The sequence below is a fragment of the Bubalus bubalis genome, chromosome 3 (assembly GCF_019923935.1).
Source record: "Bubalus bubalis isolate 160015118507 breed Murrah chromosome 3, NDDB_SH_1, whole genome shotgun sequence".
NCBI lineage: Eukaryota > Metazoa > Chordata > Mammalia > Artiodactyla > Bovidae > Bubalus > Bubalus bubalis.
In genome coordinates this window covers 167,642,388-167,659,757 of record NC_059159.1, presented here as the reverse complement: position 1 = coordinate 167,659,757, position 17,370 = coordinate 167,642,388, and the positions used below count along the sequence as shown (strand labels likewise).

The 17,370-nt window shown below is 48.0% G+C and overlaps 2 protein-coding genes across 19 annotated transcripts in view; one reads left to right on the top strand and one right to left on the bottom strand.

Moving 5' to 3' along the window:
- Positions 1–17,370, top strand: part of ASTN2 (astrotactin 2) — a 1,030,196-nt gene that overhangs the window by 790,246 nt on the left and 222,580 nt on the right. The window lies entirely within an intron of this gene.
- Positions 655–12,648, bottom strand: TRIM32 (tripartite motif containing 32). 7 transcript variants are annotated; one of them, XM_044940522.1, is made up of 2 exons: positions 12,509–12,648; positions 655–3,769 (listed from the first exon to the last, which is right to left on the bottom strand). In XM_044940522.1, exon 2 carries the CDS (start codon positions 3,687–3,689, stop codon positions 1,728–1,730), a length of 1,962 nt encoding a protein of 653 aa, XP_044796457.1. In that variant the 5' UTR covers positions 3,690–3,769; positions 12,509–12,648; the 3' UTR covers positions 655–1,727. The 7 variants fall into 7 exon arrangements, with proteins under 7 accessions (XP_044796457.1, XP_044796458.1, XP_044796454.1 ...); XM_044940523.1 differs by having other exon boundaries at positions 655–3,766; positions 12,509–12,643; XM_044940519.1 differs by lacking the exon at positions 12,509–12,648 and adding an exon at positions 12,341–12,492 and having other exon boundaries at positions 655–3,766.

The following is a 17,370-nucleotide window of genomic DNA, read 5'->3' as shown; positions in this document are numbered from 1 at the left end:
GGATCGATTTCCTCTCAATTATATTATCTTTAGAAATCAGATGCGCGTTCATAATCAGAACACGGGGCTTTCTCCAGGTGTAAAGCACAAGACAGACTAATCCAACATCATTTTAATTAGCTCCTTTCCTATCCTTTGGCAGCTATCACAACAGAAGCCAAAAAAGCAACGCCATTACCATTTCTTTTTTTTTTTTTTAGTAGCTTGGCTTAGCAGATTTTGCTTCTGTGCAAGCAACGTACATTCTTTGACTTGTCATTAGCCCTGGACCCAGAGCACAAAATACAGTGCTTGGGAAACACCAGAGCCTGAGGAACCTTGTCACAAAGTCCTTCACCCACCTCTGATCTTCCTAAAAGCACAGGTTTCTTTTATGAATTTTAATTCTAAGGATAAAGCAGATGGTGGATGCTGAGTTTAGAACATGGTGTTGGTGACTATAGACCTTGAAGGCTGATTCTGTACCCATGTATGTGGGAGTAAGTTTTGGATTATCTCTACATAATGGTGCTTTTTGCTGAATGACCTAGGTAGATTCATACTGCTCTCAAAAAAATGCAGTGTCAGGTCTGGAAGCAAAGCAGCAAGGCACAACTTATCCCTTCCCTCCCCTCCCCAATCTCAGATTCAATTAAAAGACATGAACACAAGTGATGAAGAAACAGTTATCAATTATTTAATGCTTGATAGAGGGATGGAAATAAATCCCGCAACCAAAAATTATGCACTCACTTGGGGAAAATGCACAATGAGGACCCAACAGTTTTGTTTTAGTAATGAAAATGAGATGCGTCCACCTCCCCACTTTCTTGGCCCTGGCCTGTGTTGTACAATTCCGCAGACAGCTCCTACCACAGGTCAGTGGATAGAGGTTAATATGAAAAATGGATGCGCTCTAGAGACTACTCATTAATGTCTACTGACTATAGTAGCATTTATTTTTATTTCCATCTTCCTGTGCTTTGGCGTAACTTTTCCAATCCACGTACTCCTTTAAAAGGCAAGCGATTCCCAGGCTAAAGTCTTCAACACCAACCAACGGGGGTCAATCCATTTTCTGCCCTAGATTCTTGGTCACACCTGAAATTAGAAACCAATCCAAGATATCGCAAAACCCCTAGAGCCAGGAAAGTACTGCTTCCCAGTGGGGAGTGTGGGGCTCCCATGGTGGCAGTAAGCGAACGGTCTCTCAGACCGGTAAAGGCGGTCAGACCTGAGACACCACGTCACAGGGGTGTGATGTCTGAGCGTCATGGAAAGGTGAAGCAGGTCCCACTGCAGCGTGCACACTGAATGCAGCGCGTTAAAGGGAAAGCGCCACCGACGGAGCCTGTTAGAGCAGGAAGGCAGGAAGGGACCAGCTACCACAGCCAAGAGAGGGGGAAATCAACAAGGACTCAGTACAAGGGACGATTTCAAATACAGGGGCAGAAGGCTCTCTACTGAAGCCTTGGAAGGGCCTATGTTCTAATCAAATGTCAGCTAACCTCAAATCACATGTCCTATGGGGGATACTGCATCTGTTAAAGCTCTAAACTTTGAGAGGAAAGAATACAAATTTAAAACAACAACAACAACAATGCTAAAAGCCAGAGCTTCTAAACTTCTAGGACTAGCCATTTGGAGTCAAGACACAGGCCAAGTCTACTCTACAGTATTGCCAACAACCAAGAGACAAGGGAAGGGTAGGTGGTTGGGGAGCAGAAGAAACGGATATTCCCCAGCCCCTAAGGGGTAGAGTATCTTCTCAGATGGTAGCTGTAAATCTTGATACAATGATCCCAACAGTCCAGGACCAGCAGCTGCCCCTTTGGAGTGAGGGCAATGCCCACCGGACAGGTGAGCCCCTCTCGAATAAGGACACTGTAGCCCCCACCCTTGGGGAAGTGGAGGATTTCCTTGCGACTGCTGTCAGCCACGATGAGATCGCCACGGGCGTCCACACACATGCCGGTGATGCAGCGGAAATCCTCGTTCTCCGAGAAGAAGTGGCTGATCTGGCGCCCCAGCTGCCCGTCGGGGCCCACGGAGCCGATGGAGAAGCCGCCCTCCAGGTGGTGCTCGTTCTGCCAGTTCTCCAGGTTGAGACCCAGGCCCTGGGTGAAGTAGACGGTGCCTTCAGCATCACAGGCCACAAACTTGGGCCGCACGGCGCTGCAGAGGCAGCTGTATTTGACCACCCCCGCGCCCCGGTCAACCGTGAAGCACCAGAGCTTCCCACCTTCCACGTCCGTCACCACAAACTGGCCAGACGGGAGGGCTGTGACGCCCCAGGGTTTGCTCAGCTGGCTGCGGTGGCAGGCCACGCAGTGGCCGTCCAAGGTGTACACCTTGAGCGAGTTGTCGTAGCTGTCAGTCACGCCGACCAGCCCGTGGCAGTTCATGGCCACTGACAGAGGAGTGAGGTTGGGCGGGTCGGCCCCAAAGAAGCTCAGCACAAAGCTATCCATGGCGCTGGAGCTGCGGCGGATTTCCTTCAGAAAGCCTTTGCGGGTAAAGACTTGTATGCGGTAGTTGCCGCGGTCAGCAACCAGCACCTCGCCTTGACTGGTCACGTAGAGACTGACCGGGAGGTTGAACATGCCCGGGGTGCTGCCTTTGGCCCCCATCTTCCTGAGAAAGAGGCACTGCTGGATGTTGGCAGCCGGGTCGGAACCCCGCTGCTTGGCAGGCGAGGCCCTCGGGCTGGCCCCCATGTCCTCGGGGCTCACGTCCATCTCTCTAAAGGTAACTGAGGAAGGGGCTGCAGAAGCCGCCGCCTCCATGGCCCACGAGTCTTCCATGTTGACCGTCCGGGGCTTCTTGACCGCCTGCCCGATCTGGAGGGGGCCGACGTGGCCGACCTTGAGGAGCTCCACGTCCTGCAGGGTGAGCTCCCGGGGCAAGCTGGCGGTGAGCTCGGGCTCCTCCTCGTCGGCCGCCTCTTCCAGGAGCGCCACGTCGGCCTGCTTGATCTTGGCCAGGAAGTAGTCGCAGCGGGACACAGCCTGCACCTCGGCGATGTTCAGCAGGTAGCTCTGCTCCTCCACCACCTGACTGTTGGACTTCTCCACCTCGGCCACCGAGCCCGTGAAGAATTTTCGGGAGCGAGCCAGCTCTTCCTGGACCCTGCGTTCCTCGTGCCCGTACTCCTGGAGGACCGCCTTATACCGGGCCTGAAGGTCCTTGGAGACGCCTTCCAAGGCCACCTTCCGCCGCTGCAGCTCTCCCATGAGCTCCCGCAGACGCGCCAACTTCTGGCCGAAGTCCCGCCGCCGCTCCTCCGCAGCCTCTTTGACCGGGAGCGTGCAGTGCCCCGGCGATGGGTGCTCCGCCTCCCGGCACGGCTCGCACACCACCACACCGCAGCTACGGCAGAACTGCCGCGGCAGCCGCCGTCCGCAGGAGCGGCACATGAGCAGCCCCACCGCCTCACTGAGCCCCGTCTTGTCGATGATCTTCAGCACCGTCAGGTTATCGGTCAGCTGGGCCAGGCTGGTGATGAGGGTGATCTTGCTGCAAAAGGGACAGCGGACGCCATTGATGCTGCTGGCCAGGAACTTCTCCAGGCACTGGCAGCAGATGGTGTGGCCGCAGTGCAGGAGTTTGGGCCGCAGCTGCTCCTCCGTGAAGGACTCCATGCAGATGGGGCATTCCAGCACTTCCCGTAGCGCGTCCAGGTTCAGGTGAGAGGCTGCGGCCGCGGCCATGACTCTTCTTTCCAAGGGGCCTGCTAGCACCACCCGGGACTGAACGGCTGAGCGTTCATGCTCTGGAGAGACAAACCCTGCTAAAGAGAAAAAGAAGCCATTATTCCCCTGCCTCTGTGAGTTCATTCACTCAAGAAACATGTAGTGGATCGTGACCATCACTCATTCAGTCGCTGACGGGCGTGGAAGGGCAGACTGGGGAATGATTATAAGGAGTTTTCAGAGTCAAAATGAGACAGTGGAACTTCCTTCTGATGGACATAGAGAAACAGTGCATGTTTTGGAGCAGGGAACTGATATGATCATAGGTTGAATGGAGTCGGGGAAAAGGGAGAGAAACTAGTTTGGAAGATACTGCAAAATTGCCTGGCAAAGGTTCCGGGAAGCCTGAACTAGGGAGCAGGTTGTGGAAACGGAAAGAAGATGCCTTTGAGCAATATGCATAAGTACGATCACTAAGATTTGTTAGCCAAGTGGACTGGGGTGGGAAGAGGTAGAGCTAAGAAGGCCAGAGACTCAAGCCCAGATGATCTGAGAAATGGTAGTGCCTTATCAGGACAGTTTATTTTTGGTCTGAAACACACCCCCACCCCACCCCCACCCCCCAAGCAGTACATGCCATGAATTCTCCCACCCTCCTCCATCCACATATGCTCAAGAAGTAGAACCACAGACATCCCAGTGCTCTGCAGCCTTATGTCAGTGTCAATTTATACCCCAAAAGTAGAATGAATAATTCCAGCAAGGTGAAGCACAAGGATAAATCCAGCGCTTCTTAAATGCAAATCCTACAGCTGCACCTGTGCAGTCTTGTGATCTGCAGATGGTCAACCGTCAAGGAGCAGGAGGAGGAAGAGAAGCTAGCCTGGTTTTAAAGGCAATGCAGCAAGCTGAGGAAAGCTTTGCAAATGGCATCAATTCTTTCTCCACCCATAGTGGAGTCTGTGTGGAAATACGTATTACAAATTGTCCCCCCGTATTTAGCTTTGCATCACAGTCTGAAAGATATTTAGGAGCGGCCATGAACCATTTGTCTAAGGTCTATCCAGCCTCCCTGAAATCCCATTTTCCTTCTACTGGAAGAGAAAGAGTATACATCTAGTGCCTACTATATGCTAGACATCAGGCTAGATGCTCCATTATTGTGTGCACCCAGGTGCTTAGTCATGTCTGACTCTGTGACCCCATGGGCTATAGCTCGCCAGGTTCCTCTGTCCATAGAACTTTCCCTGCGAGAACACTGGAGCTGGTTGCTATTTCCTCCTTTAAGGGATCTTCCCAGCCCAGGGATCGAACCTGCGTCTCCTGCATTGGCAGGCAGATTTGTTACCACTGTGCCACCTGGGAAGGCCCAGATGCTCCATACACTTAATCTCATTTAATCTTCATAATGACCCTGGGATGCAGATACTATTTTTATTACCATATTTTACAGATGAAGAAGCTAAGGCTCAGAAAAACTGGCTCAGGGTCACATGGTACAAACATGGGGGAAGCATACAGAACCGATACCTTTGTTTAACCCAACATTACTTCAAGCTTTTTCTTTTCCTGTCACATAACACTTATTAACATTGGTCTCTGGACCATACTCTCAGAAATGCTGCCTTATAGCATATAATTTTCTCCACAATTAATAAAGAATGCGGTTTAGCTGCCATAGAGTGGATTAGATTGATTTATTAGTTGAGTGACCCACTCCCACACACCAGCCTGGCAACCTATTACAACTCAAATCCATGCCTCAACAAAAATAACACATTACCACCTGTCATGAACCTAAAAGGTCTCATGTGAACATCTGAAGCTGTGAATGCTAAAGACTTAAATGTCATGGGTCTGGGTGCAATAGTATAGAAATATGGCTAGAAACCTCAACTCAGGATCCATGCAAACATCCTCAACTCTAAACCAATAGCTTCAGCTCTCCCTCTCATTACCTGGGACAGCAGACTGAGGGCAACATTTGGTATCTGGATCCAGAGCATGTCACCTCACAATGCACGGGGACATCTGTTCTTCTCAGAACTGGCACTGCAGATCACTAATTAAACAAGTCTGCCAACTTGTAAAAATACCAGCACATTCTTTCTCCAGTTTTCTGAAATATCATACCACCTCCTTCAATTAAAAAGCTTCCTGCCTCCCTCTTCAAGCCATCCACTTAAAAAAATGAATTTACTATGCCCACGTCTATGTCCCAAAATATCTCAGCTGTCTGCAGCTCCACCAGGCTCTCTGAGGCAGAAGAGAACATCAAGGATTCCTTTCCTAAAGCTGCCGTGCTTTGCCAGGAAGCATGAAGTCCCATCACTAAAGCATCAGGCATGGAGATAGCCTCAGACCTGAAAAAGGCCTGAGCCATGTCTTGGGAACTTGAGAACACTGCTTTCAGCAGGACCCTCGTCTAATACGCAGCTATGTGACATGCAGATACGGCTCCTCTCTTCCAGAAAGATACACCTGGTTAAAACCAAAAGGAATTCAGATGGGAAGTCCATTTGAACTCAATTTCCCTTGAAAAGATGTACCTGTGAAAGGAACTATCGTATCATCCCAAGTCTTTAAGTTAGCTGCCCATTTTCTGCCAGCTGTGAAATCTAAAACCAATCAGAACGAACCCTCAACCTGTTCTTGATAATTCTGGCTGCCTTCCTGATACTACGAATGTGTCTCCTGTTGTGCACTTTGTACTGTCAACTCCTGACCCGTCACTGTCACTTCATCTCACCTCAGCTTACCCCACCCCCCGACTAATTTCTTTGATCTCCTGATTCATACTGCGCACTTCATAGTGATATTAGCCTAGCTCTGATTCAGCACCAGATAAGAATCCACCCCTTAAGCTGTTTTTGTTCCAGCTGCCCTAAGACTCAGGAAAATTCTGTAGTCAAACCCTGGCTGCTTTTGGCACCACTAGCCTTTCCCAGTCCATGAATTTGGGAGCAGAATAATAACAAAAACCCATGAACCTTGAAGTCAGACAGAACTGGGATCAAATCAGCATGTCATTTACAAGTTGTGGGCCAGGAGGCAAGTTATTTAACCTCACTAAACCTGTTTTCTTGCTTTATAAGCAGTTTATTGTGATAATTAGGGATAATGCATATAAAGTGTTTAGCCTGGAAACTGGCAGATATGCAGAGAAAAATTGCTCTGTATCATAATTTTAGTAACAATCAGAACACTATTAACATTAGTACCAGGATGAGCAAAGCATTCAGTTTACAAACTGCATTGGAAAGGATGAAGAATCTTTACTCTTACGGCATATAAAGGCACATACTGCTGCTGCTGCTGCTAAGTCACTTCAGTCGTGTCCAACTCTGTGCGACCCCATAGACGGCAGCCCAGCAGGCTCTCCCGTCCCTGGGATTCTCCAGGCAAGAACACTGGAGTGGGTTGCCATTTCCTTCTCCAATGTATGACAGTGAAAAGTGAAAGTAAAGTCACTCAGTGTGTCCGACCCTCAGCGACCCCATGGACTGCAGCCTACCAGGCTCCTCCGTCCATGGGATTTTCCAGGCAAGAGTACTGGAGTGGGGTGCCATCGCCTTCTCTGATAAAGGCACATAAAGATTGCTAATGAACTGTTCAGCTCTGAAGGAATTTGATTTGAGGACACTATCCATGTCAGAAACTGATGGGCATGTGAATTCACAGCTTCTCTTGTGCAGAAAATACCAAGAGGGGTACACAATTAACTATGCAATAAATAATAGTTTTTTAGTAGTAGCAGGGGCAGCGGCAGTGGCTGCCAGCCAATGAGAAGGAATGAATAGGCACTTTTCAAAAGGCGACAGTACCCAAGACATCGGATAATACATTTCAAAAATTAAAATTCTGAACTTTCTCTGGAGATTGTTTTCACTGATCTCAGAATCAAAGGATTAGAGATGACCTTCAAATCTCCACCCAATGCTTGAATCCCTACCATGAGATAGTGTCTGTTCCCTATACCTCTGTTAGCCCCTTAGGGGACTTAGGCTATGAACAGAACTGGAGGACTTTAAGCAATTAATTAAACAACAGATCTTCACTGAGCACATACTATGAGCCCAGCTCCATGAAAACACTGGGGATACAATTTTGAGCAAAAATAGACAGGAACAGAGCTCTTCACATAGAAACTAGAAAACATTTGAAACTACCTGCACTTTCTCTGACAGGACATGAAAGTTCATCCTATTACTGATACGCTCCCCTGGTTTGGATTTTTTGCAAGGCTTTCACATTTCATGACAGCTTTATAAACCTTATTTATTCCTCCAGCTTGAATCGAGTGCCTATCAAGTGCATGACGGTCACTCTCCAGGAGTGGCTAGCAGAGCTGATGTTAAGAAATTCAGTGAGGTGTTCATCCGACACTCATCCAGTTCTGTAGCCGGAAGAGGATTCTGAATGTCAGATTACTCAGGGCATTTAAGGTACCTGCCAAGAGCTAAGATAAACTCCACAAGTAGGTACTTATAGGGAAATGCAAGCATGACCCCACAGCTGCACCTGTCTGGGACACACAAAACAACCCAGGAGGACATGTCTGTGGGAAAGAAAACTCTAGTTACAGCAGGTCAGAGGCAGGTTAAATCAATAATGGAGTCTGCTGGAAAAACACTTGTCTGTCTTACTGTCCTCCAAAACTGTAGGACTGAGAAAGGATTTCTGCATCTTTGGGTGATGCAAGGAATATAGGACAAGGGGAAAGTCAGCAGTCTTTTTGGGCAACTTCCAATTCATCTCAACCCACTCAACTCTGAGCTCCTTTCTCTGCATATAACACACACCCATTTAATCATGAGATTTTGATGAAAGGATCAGGAAGCGGCTCCTGGGAAAGGTACAGGAGGGGAGGGGGATTTGGGGGAGACCGGAGGGGGCTGCTTAGGTTCACAGACTTGGCAAAGCTACACTCAGTCCCCTTCTGGCATCAGCTTCCTCTCATAATTGCTAGCTCTCAAAGCACCATTCACTGAAAGTCAGGCACTTTTTACAAATTACCTCTTGTCATCACTATGTGACGTATGTGTTATTCCTCTTTTAAATAAGGAAACTAGGCTCAAAGAAAAGCAACCTGCCCAAGGTCTCAAAGCTACTAAGCAGTAGAACTAAGATTCACATCCAGGTGTGTCGACTCCCAGCCATAAAAAACACACCTATTCAAAAGATGTATTACAGTTTTCTAGCTGAGGACACTACCATTAGCTCTAGGTACTCTGGCTCCGAGGTTGGTAAAGACACCTAAGAATGGCTTCTTAAATCTGACTATTGTACTCGAAGGAACTAAGGGAGGTAGAGTCACAGAGGCAGCATGTCAGTATATGTGGACAAAGATCCATTTCAAGGGCCTGGAAAACACTTGACCATCAACCACTCTCCAGAGGGCTCTTTAGTTTTGGAAACACCTTCCTACTAAAACTAGTATAATGTAACTTGTAAGTCCGATAGATCTGGACTCACATCCCTGCTTTGCAATTTGGTATGGAGCCTTGGGTAAATCATTCAAGCTGTTCGTTTTTTCATCTGTAAAATGTAGAATAGCACCTGGATTGTTAGTAAGACCATCGGCAGGATTAACTGAGATAATGCACACCCAATAAATGGTAGTTATTTTTGTTTTCAATAGACTGATATTGATAAGAGCAAGTACTTGCCCATGAACACCTAGTAAATTAGCAGCAGAGGAAGGATTTTGAACTTCAGATCTCTGATTCCCGGCCTGACTCAGTTTCCATGACACATCTTCACTAGGGGTTTGCACGGATATTCCAGCTGAGTCTCCGGTCTTCCGATGAGGTCCTACCCTGTTTCTGAACTGCAGCTAGTCCTCGAGCTGACAGAGCAGATATCGTTATTCTGTCCCAAGGGAAAGAAGCCCATGAGAGATCATTCAGAACAGTAGTTACTTTCCAGAGTATGGGTGCCATCAGCCTCGGCCCCTGCTATGAAGTGATTTTTCTAGCCAATGGCCTCCGTACCTCATCCTCTAGTTTCTTACACCTCATCCTGTCTGCCAACAATAAGCCCCTCCCCTTATGCACCCACGGGTCCTGGTCTAAGAGCAAATCAAGAACAAAGTCCGGGGCTACTCCCTACCTAGGCAGATGGATTTATTCCCTTTAGAGTTCAATTTGATAGTGACACAGACTGGGCAGTCCTTTCATGAAAGAGGAATGGGCTGAGATAGATATAGTAAGACTGAGCAGGTCCCAGCAAAGAAAAAGCAAGGAAAGAGAGACTATACCAGGTTACAGAGATCTGAATATGAGCCTGTTTTTGCTCTCTCTAGCTATGGAACCTTGGACAAGTCACTGCCTTAGCCTTAGTTTCCTTACATGTAAAACTGAATACTGTAGTTTGCTTAGTAGGGCCGTTATGAAAACTGAGTAAAGAAAGCAGATATGAAAGTTAAAAACTACTAAATCACTATGCACTTACTATGCACCAGACACTAAGCATTCTAATTTACCTTCTTATAGATTACCATCACAGTAATCTATGACATAGGTCCTGTTACTAAACCCGTTTTACAGATGAAGAGCCAAGCATGGGGAGTTTAAGTAACTCACTCAAGATCACACAGTCAGGAAGAGAGAGACCCAAGATCTGAATCCAGGATATGTGACTCTAGAGCAGAGTTCCTCGGCTTTGGCACTGTTGACATTTTGGGCCGGATACTTCTTTTGTTGTGGAGGCTGTTCAGTGCTCTGTAGGATGTTTAATAGTATTCCTGATGTCTACCTATTAGGGGCCGGAGGTACTCCACACCCCAAATGTGACAACCAAGAATGTGTCCAGACATTGCCAGATGCCCCCTGGGGGACAAAACCACTGCCAGTTAGGAACCATTTCTTTAGAACTTGGCACAGGACTAAATGCTCAATGCCTCTGATATCCCTTTTTCTTGTCTCCCAGTTCAAACACCTCATTCACAGAGCCACTGTTATGCACCTTCTGTAGAAATAATTCTATCTACTTATATAACTGATAAGGAAGATAAGACCTGACCTCAGGTTCCTCATTCCCTGGAGGTCTTGCATACTCTCTGTCACCACAGCTTGGAGGGACACACAAAGAGGAGCTTGGGCAGATGACCTTGAATAGTCTCCTGCTTTATGACTGGCCATTCTCTTTTCCTCTGAAGCCAACCATTTTCAGTGGGTCCGCGTTCAGAGTGGAATGAGTAGTCACACCAAGGCTGCCTCATGATGAGGTGAAGTGAAAGTCACTCAGTCATGTCCAACTCTTTGCGACCCCATCAACTATACACTCCATGGAATTCTCCAGAAGCCTTTTCCTTCTCCAGGGGATCTTCCCAGCCCAGGGATCGAACCCTGGCCTCCCGCATTGCAGGCGGATTCTTTACCAGCTGACACACATAATGAGAGATGTCTGGTTAACAAGTGAGGGAGAGTCTGCCCCTTGCAGGGAAACTCAGGTTCCATTAGGAGTCCTGATTGTAAGGGGTGACGACTTTCTTGCTGAATCCCTGAACTCTGCGAAACTTCACACACTCATAGACAGTTTCATACATTGCTTCTAGGTCTTTGGGTCCCCAGAACTCCCCTTGCTTCCTATTTAGAGACTTCAGGAAAATTCCTTTTGCAATCCAAGACACCAACCCATAACTCTATAAAGTCTCTTAATTCTACAGACCAGCCAGTACCTGTCCACCCCACCGTTCCACCCTTGCTAAATCTTGTTCTCAACTCTCCTAAGAATCCCAGCCTTTGGGGGGTCTTCACTGCAACCCCCACCAACTCCTCCCTCATGTGTCCTGGAATCCCCAGACAAAGGGGATTTTCATCTATTTCCAAGTCGCTGCAGCCTTCAGCCCTGCATCGCAGTTAAACACCCGATCCCACACCTTAGATCTGTGCTCTGCCTCAATCTGAGCCCCCACCCTCTGGGTGCCATCAGGGACCCTGCCTCCCTTCCCGCCTCCACCCCCAAGCCTTGCTCCTTCCTTTTTTCCCCACCCATGCCATGTGTCGCTTCAAACCTCAGGCAAGTGTCTTCTTCCTGCTGAAGAGACCTTGCTTCTCGCTGATCCCCTGAAGAACTCAGCCCCTCGATCTTCCTCAGATTCCACTCGGGGAAAACGCTTCCTTCTCGGCAATTAGACTAGCCCCGGACTCTGCTCCCTCTGACTTCAGATCTCACCCCGCTCAAAGCCTACTGCCCCCAGACTCTCTCAAATCACCTGAGATTCTGCACCCCGAATCTCATCGAGGCTCCCCAGTCCCTTCATACTGCCGAGATTCTGCACCCTTGATCCTTCCAGGGCCCTCTGGTCCCCTCCCATCTCTCAGATGCTGCACCCGTCTCCCCTCAGGGCCCCACATTACCTCATACCTCCCGAGATGCTGCACCGCGAATCTCGGAACCCCTCGCTCCCCTCCCGGGCTGCATCTCCTCCGAGCTCCTCAGCCCCCGCGAGTTCGCCCCGAGCCTGCCTCTAGCAACCCACCCCCGGCGCCCCTCCCCACATACACCCACCACGGTCCTGCCCCTCAGATCCGGTCCCCCAGGCTCTGCCATTCTGGCGTGGACCGACAGCTGCACGCCGTCACAGCCCACCGTCGCGCCGCTCGGCCACCGCCCGCGACTCCGGCCGCGGTCCCGCATCCCCCACCCTCCATCCCGCCCCCTACCTGACCGCCCGCGGCTCCGACGCGTCCGCCGCTGCCAGCCCACCGGCCCGCCGCCCTCTGCGCACGCGCCAACGTACGCCTTTTGGCGGGCGCCAATTCGTAGAGCTGCCTGTCCGTCACCTCCACCCGCCCACCCCAAGGCATGCTGGGGGTTGTAGGCGGGCGGACCTGAGTTCGCGGCCCAACGGTCAGGTAACGGTGAGCTAACCCTCCGCAAGGAACTAGGTGTCTTGAGGACACGTATTTCAGTTTTCTGTCTCCGTTGTACGGTTGAAGAAACCGAGGCCCAAGTTCACTCAGCAAGTCGGGAGCTAAACCGGAACTCGTGTTTCTGAGTGCAGTCTGTGTCAACCGCTTCGCTAAACCGTAGCCTCCAGGAGTGGTCCTCAATCAAGGCTTGGCATCTCTCATAAAGACCTCTCTCCACCTCAGCTTTGCCATCTGAGAAATGGGCCAAGGAAAGACCACAACGTTCACACGTTCACTCTGGGGCAAGCACAGAACCTGGCTGCGTTTAGAACCATAGTGCTTCGCGGCTCTTCTCCCGGTGATATGCAGTGCAGCCTACAGATAAGCTTATCTGATGAGCAAATTGCCTTTATGAAGGATTCCTACTCCTGCTCAGCTGGGAGGCCGACAGGGGAGGTAGACGTAGGAACACTCTCTGCAATCTATCCCTGCAGATTGAAGCTTCCCAGGAGCCTAAACCCAAGTCTAGTTTTGGGGCAGCCAGGAAAGGTAAGCATCTTCACAGGTGAGAAATGGTCTAGCCTGTTGGCTGGTGAGGACCTGTAGCCCCTGGATAGTTGGTTCAGCTACAATCCCTGGCAGCTCAGGGGTAAAAACTCCCCCTGCCATGCAGGAGAGACAGGTTCAATCCCAGGGTTCGGAGGATACCCTGACGAATCCCCTGGAGAAGGAAATGGCAACCCACTCCAGTATTCTAGCCTGGGAGATCTCAGGTTCAGAGATTTGGGCTACAGTCCATGGGGTTGCAAGAGTCAGACACGACTTAGCAAGTAAACCACTACCACCACCACCACAGGTTCCTGTGGGTGACTATACAGTATAGTTTAGGAATAGGAAGAGATTGGAAGGAGGATGGGCTTGGATTTGATATCCAGGGTAGGTAAAGCGACTCTTCACAATGACAAAGCAACAACCACAAACAGTAACCTAAGTGTTGTGCTGCCATCAAACCCTTCACATGCACAGTTCACTTAATCTTCCCAATGACCCTGTGAGGCAAACAACTGATGCCCAGGTGATTAAAGTAACACGGCCCCATACTCATAAGCATTAAGCCCAGATTGGAACCTGATTCTGAGAACCCTGCCTCTCTTAACCATGATTAATCTCTCTGCCCATTTCTTTATTTCTAAGTGAAAATGAGGTTTGCTGTGGGATTAACTGAGGTTATTAATATATAGTGGTTTGCATTTAATTAAGGGTATGCTCACAGCATGCTCAGCAAGTAATTGCAAGTTGATAATTTCTCACAAAGCATATACCAGGCTGGGCTTTAATTACACACTTCCCTGCGATTGTCACCAGTCGGCTGTGATCTCCCTGAAGGACAATGCCTATTTGTTGTCATATCTGTTAGCACTGTGTCCAGCACGTAGAAGTTGCTGAGTGAGTCAGACTCAGAAATGTGACCTTAGGCAAATCACATCCCATCTAACCTAGAGTTATTTTAGCTGCAAAATAACTGAGTGGGGTCAATCGGATAAGAATGGACTGTTTTATGAACAGCAGCAATATATCAAGCACTCCATAGATGTTGTCCTATGTCACAATTAATCTTCTAAACAATGATTCAAGTAGGCATCAGTTACTTTATCTTACAAAAGAAGCAACCGATGCTCAGCAAGATTAAATGACTTGTCTACAGTCACCTTCTGGGAAGGAGTACAAACCCAGGTCAGTTAGGCCCATGACATGCTATAATCCTCTGTCCAAAGACTACCCAGACCAGCTATCTTTCTATTTTATTAAGTAAGTTTTGTTTTTAAGCCTCAAAAGAGAGAAGTGATATTTAGAAATGTCAACTTTAAAAATATTCACAACCTAAAAATTGAGAGCTATATTTTATTTGGTGAAAACTTTTAGGACTTCAGGCCCAGGATACAGTATCTCAAGAGATCCTGAATGAACTTCCTCTAAGAGGGGAGAGGAAGAGCCAGGTTATATAGAAGTTTTACAGCAAAGGGCAGGTAGTCTGAACATCAAAAGATTATTGGCAAAGAAAGAAAACCAGATATCCCAAGTTAAGGAATTTAGAGCTTTTCTATGCATGGTATGGAGAGGGAAATGGCAACCCACTACAGTATTCTTGCCGGAGAATGCCATGGACAGAAGATCCTGGTGGGCTTGCATGAGTCCATGGGGTCACAAAGAATCAGTCAGGACCAGGCGACTAAACCAAACCAAAACAAAACAGCAGCCTGGGAAGATGCAAGAGTCTGAACTCACTGAAGTCACCCCTTTTGTGTGCATCTCCGCTATTGAGCCAGTATCCTGCGTTTCACATCCTGAGCTCCCTTGGGGCTCACTGTAGGGAGTGACTGCAGCCTGATGGATCTTCAGTCAGTTCAGTCGCTCAGTCGTGTCCAACTCTTTGCAACCCCATGAATCGCAGCACGCCAGGCCTCCCTGTGGGCAGGTATTCTTCTCCTTCCTGAGTGCCCTTAGGGCTCACCAACTCATATTGGAGGGCTGCAATCACCGATAACTGTGACATCCTTGTTTACTGATACGGCAGGCTATATTCCATTTCTCAAGTTTCCCTGGTGGGTCAGACCCTAAGAATCTGTTTGCAATGCAGGAGACCTGGGTTTGATTCCTGGGTTGGAAAGATGCCCTGGAGGAGGACTTGGCTACCCACTCCAGTATTCTTGCCTGGAGAATCCCATGGACAGAGGAGCCTGGTGGGCTACAGTCCATGGGGTCTCAAAGTGTCGGACACAACTGAGCGACTAAGCACACATTCCATTTCTCAATTATTCAAGGAAAGCAGGGCAGTTGCTTGTCATTATGACCATAGAGCTTGGTCCTACTAAGGCAAAGACACTCAGGTGAGCTTTTCTGAGCAGCATTGCCAGTGAAAATGAGGGACTGCCCTCTGCCCTGGGTTTTTGCCATGTTGGAGACTTAGTGCAGCGGGTTTCACCAAAATGAGAAGGAGCCTCTCTAAGCCTCCCATTCTTCTACCAGCCACTGTGTTGCAGGTAGGGGAGATGGGAGAGTTAAGACCTCACCTATACCTCCTTCTTAGACCAGGTGGGGAGTTAGCACCCTATTTGATGAAAATCACAGTTACAAGCCATAGTCTCAATTCAGGACTCATCCTATTTTTATACTGAGCTTTCCCCTATCATCCTGGGTGTTCTTTCGAAGGACTGATGCTAAAGCTAAAACTCTAATACTTTGGCCACCTGATGCGAAGAGTTGACTCATTGGAAAAGACTCTGATGCTGGGAGGGATTGGGGGCAGGAGGAGAAGGGGACAACAGAGGATGAGATGGCTGGATGGCATCACCGACTCAATGGACATGAGTTTGGGTGAACTCTGGGAGTTGGTGATGGACAGGGAGGCCTGGCATGCTGCGATTCATGGGGTCGCAAAGAGTTGGACATGACTGAGCGACTGAACTGAACTGAACTTCCCCTATTATAGAGAAGAGCTAATGGTACTCCTGACAGTCTGGGAGTGTAATCCAATTATGTGTTCGAAAAGCAAACAACAAAAATCTTTCTTTTCTCTTAAAAAAAAAAAACAAAATAAAACAAACAAAAAAAACTGTTTGCCTTAAAAAAATGTTTAAATTACTCACAAGTTAATTACCTTGCTTCCCACAAAAATCTCCAAGTAAAATAAACACCCTAGGGAAATGCATTTAATTTTCTGGCTTTGCATATCCTTGACACATTATTAGTTTTCCACATACAGAGACATTTTAAAAATACTGTATGTGGAGTACTTTATTCAGCATTTTACCATAACTTTTTTTTTTTTTTCATTTAACATTCATAGCACTTGTATCAGTTTCCTTGGGCTGTTGTAACAGAGAGTCACAGACTGGGTGGGGTGAAACAGGGAAATGTATTCCCTCAGTGTTCCGGAGGCTAGAAGTCTGAAATCAATGTGGCAGTGGGGCAAGACATTCTCTGAACTCTCTAGGGAGGAGACTCAGTTCTCTTCCAGCTTCTGATGACCCCAGGTGTTCCTTGGTTCATGATAACAAAACTCCTATCTCAGCCTCCAGCTTCATATGGTCATTTTTCCCCCCTGTGTGTCTCTGTCTTTACATGGTATTCTCTTTGTGTGGATCTCTGTTGACTGAAAAAAAAAAAATGCACAGCCTAAAAGTTGAGAATTTTATTTTACTTGGCTGACAATCTGAGGACTGAAGCTCAGAAGACAGTGTCTCTGATAGCTGTGAGGGCTGCTCACAAGAAGTAAGGGAGGAACCAGGATAGATAGTAGCTTTGCAACAAAATCCAGATAGTTGGAACATCAAAAGATTATAGTTAAAGAAAACCTGAGTTTTGAGTTAGTGAATTTACTGCTCTTTTATGTATGGGAAGATATGAGAATCTGGCTTCATTGAAAGCATTCCTTCGATTTGCACCTGAACTGTCTAGGGCCAGTAGCCTACTCTTCTCTATCCTGAATCCCCTCAGGTCTTTAGTTGGAGGTGGTCAGCAACAACTGCTGACCTGATGGCTACAATATCCTTTGTCTACTGATGCAGCAGGCAACATTTTTCATTCACATCTGTGTCTTCTTATAGGGACACCTGTTCTATTAGATTATGATCTCCATGTTAACCAATTAAAACTCCAGGGTGACTTCATCTTAACGAATTCCTCTGCAACAACCTTATTTTTAGTCATATACTGACATTCTGGAGGTTAGGGACTGGGGAGCCTGGTGGGCTTCCATCTATCGGGTCGCACAGAGTCAGACACGACTGAAGTGACTTAGCAGCAGCAGCAGCAGGATTTCAGTATATCTTTTTTTTGGG

Bases quoted from the DNA above. Each gene is read 5' to 3' on its own strand.
- TRIM32 (XM_044940522.1), bottom strand. From the start codon at position 3,689: ATGGCCGCGGCCGCAGCCTCTCACCTGAACCTGGACGCGCTACGGGAA.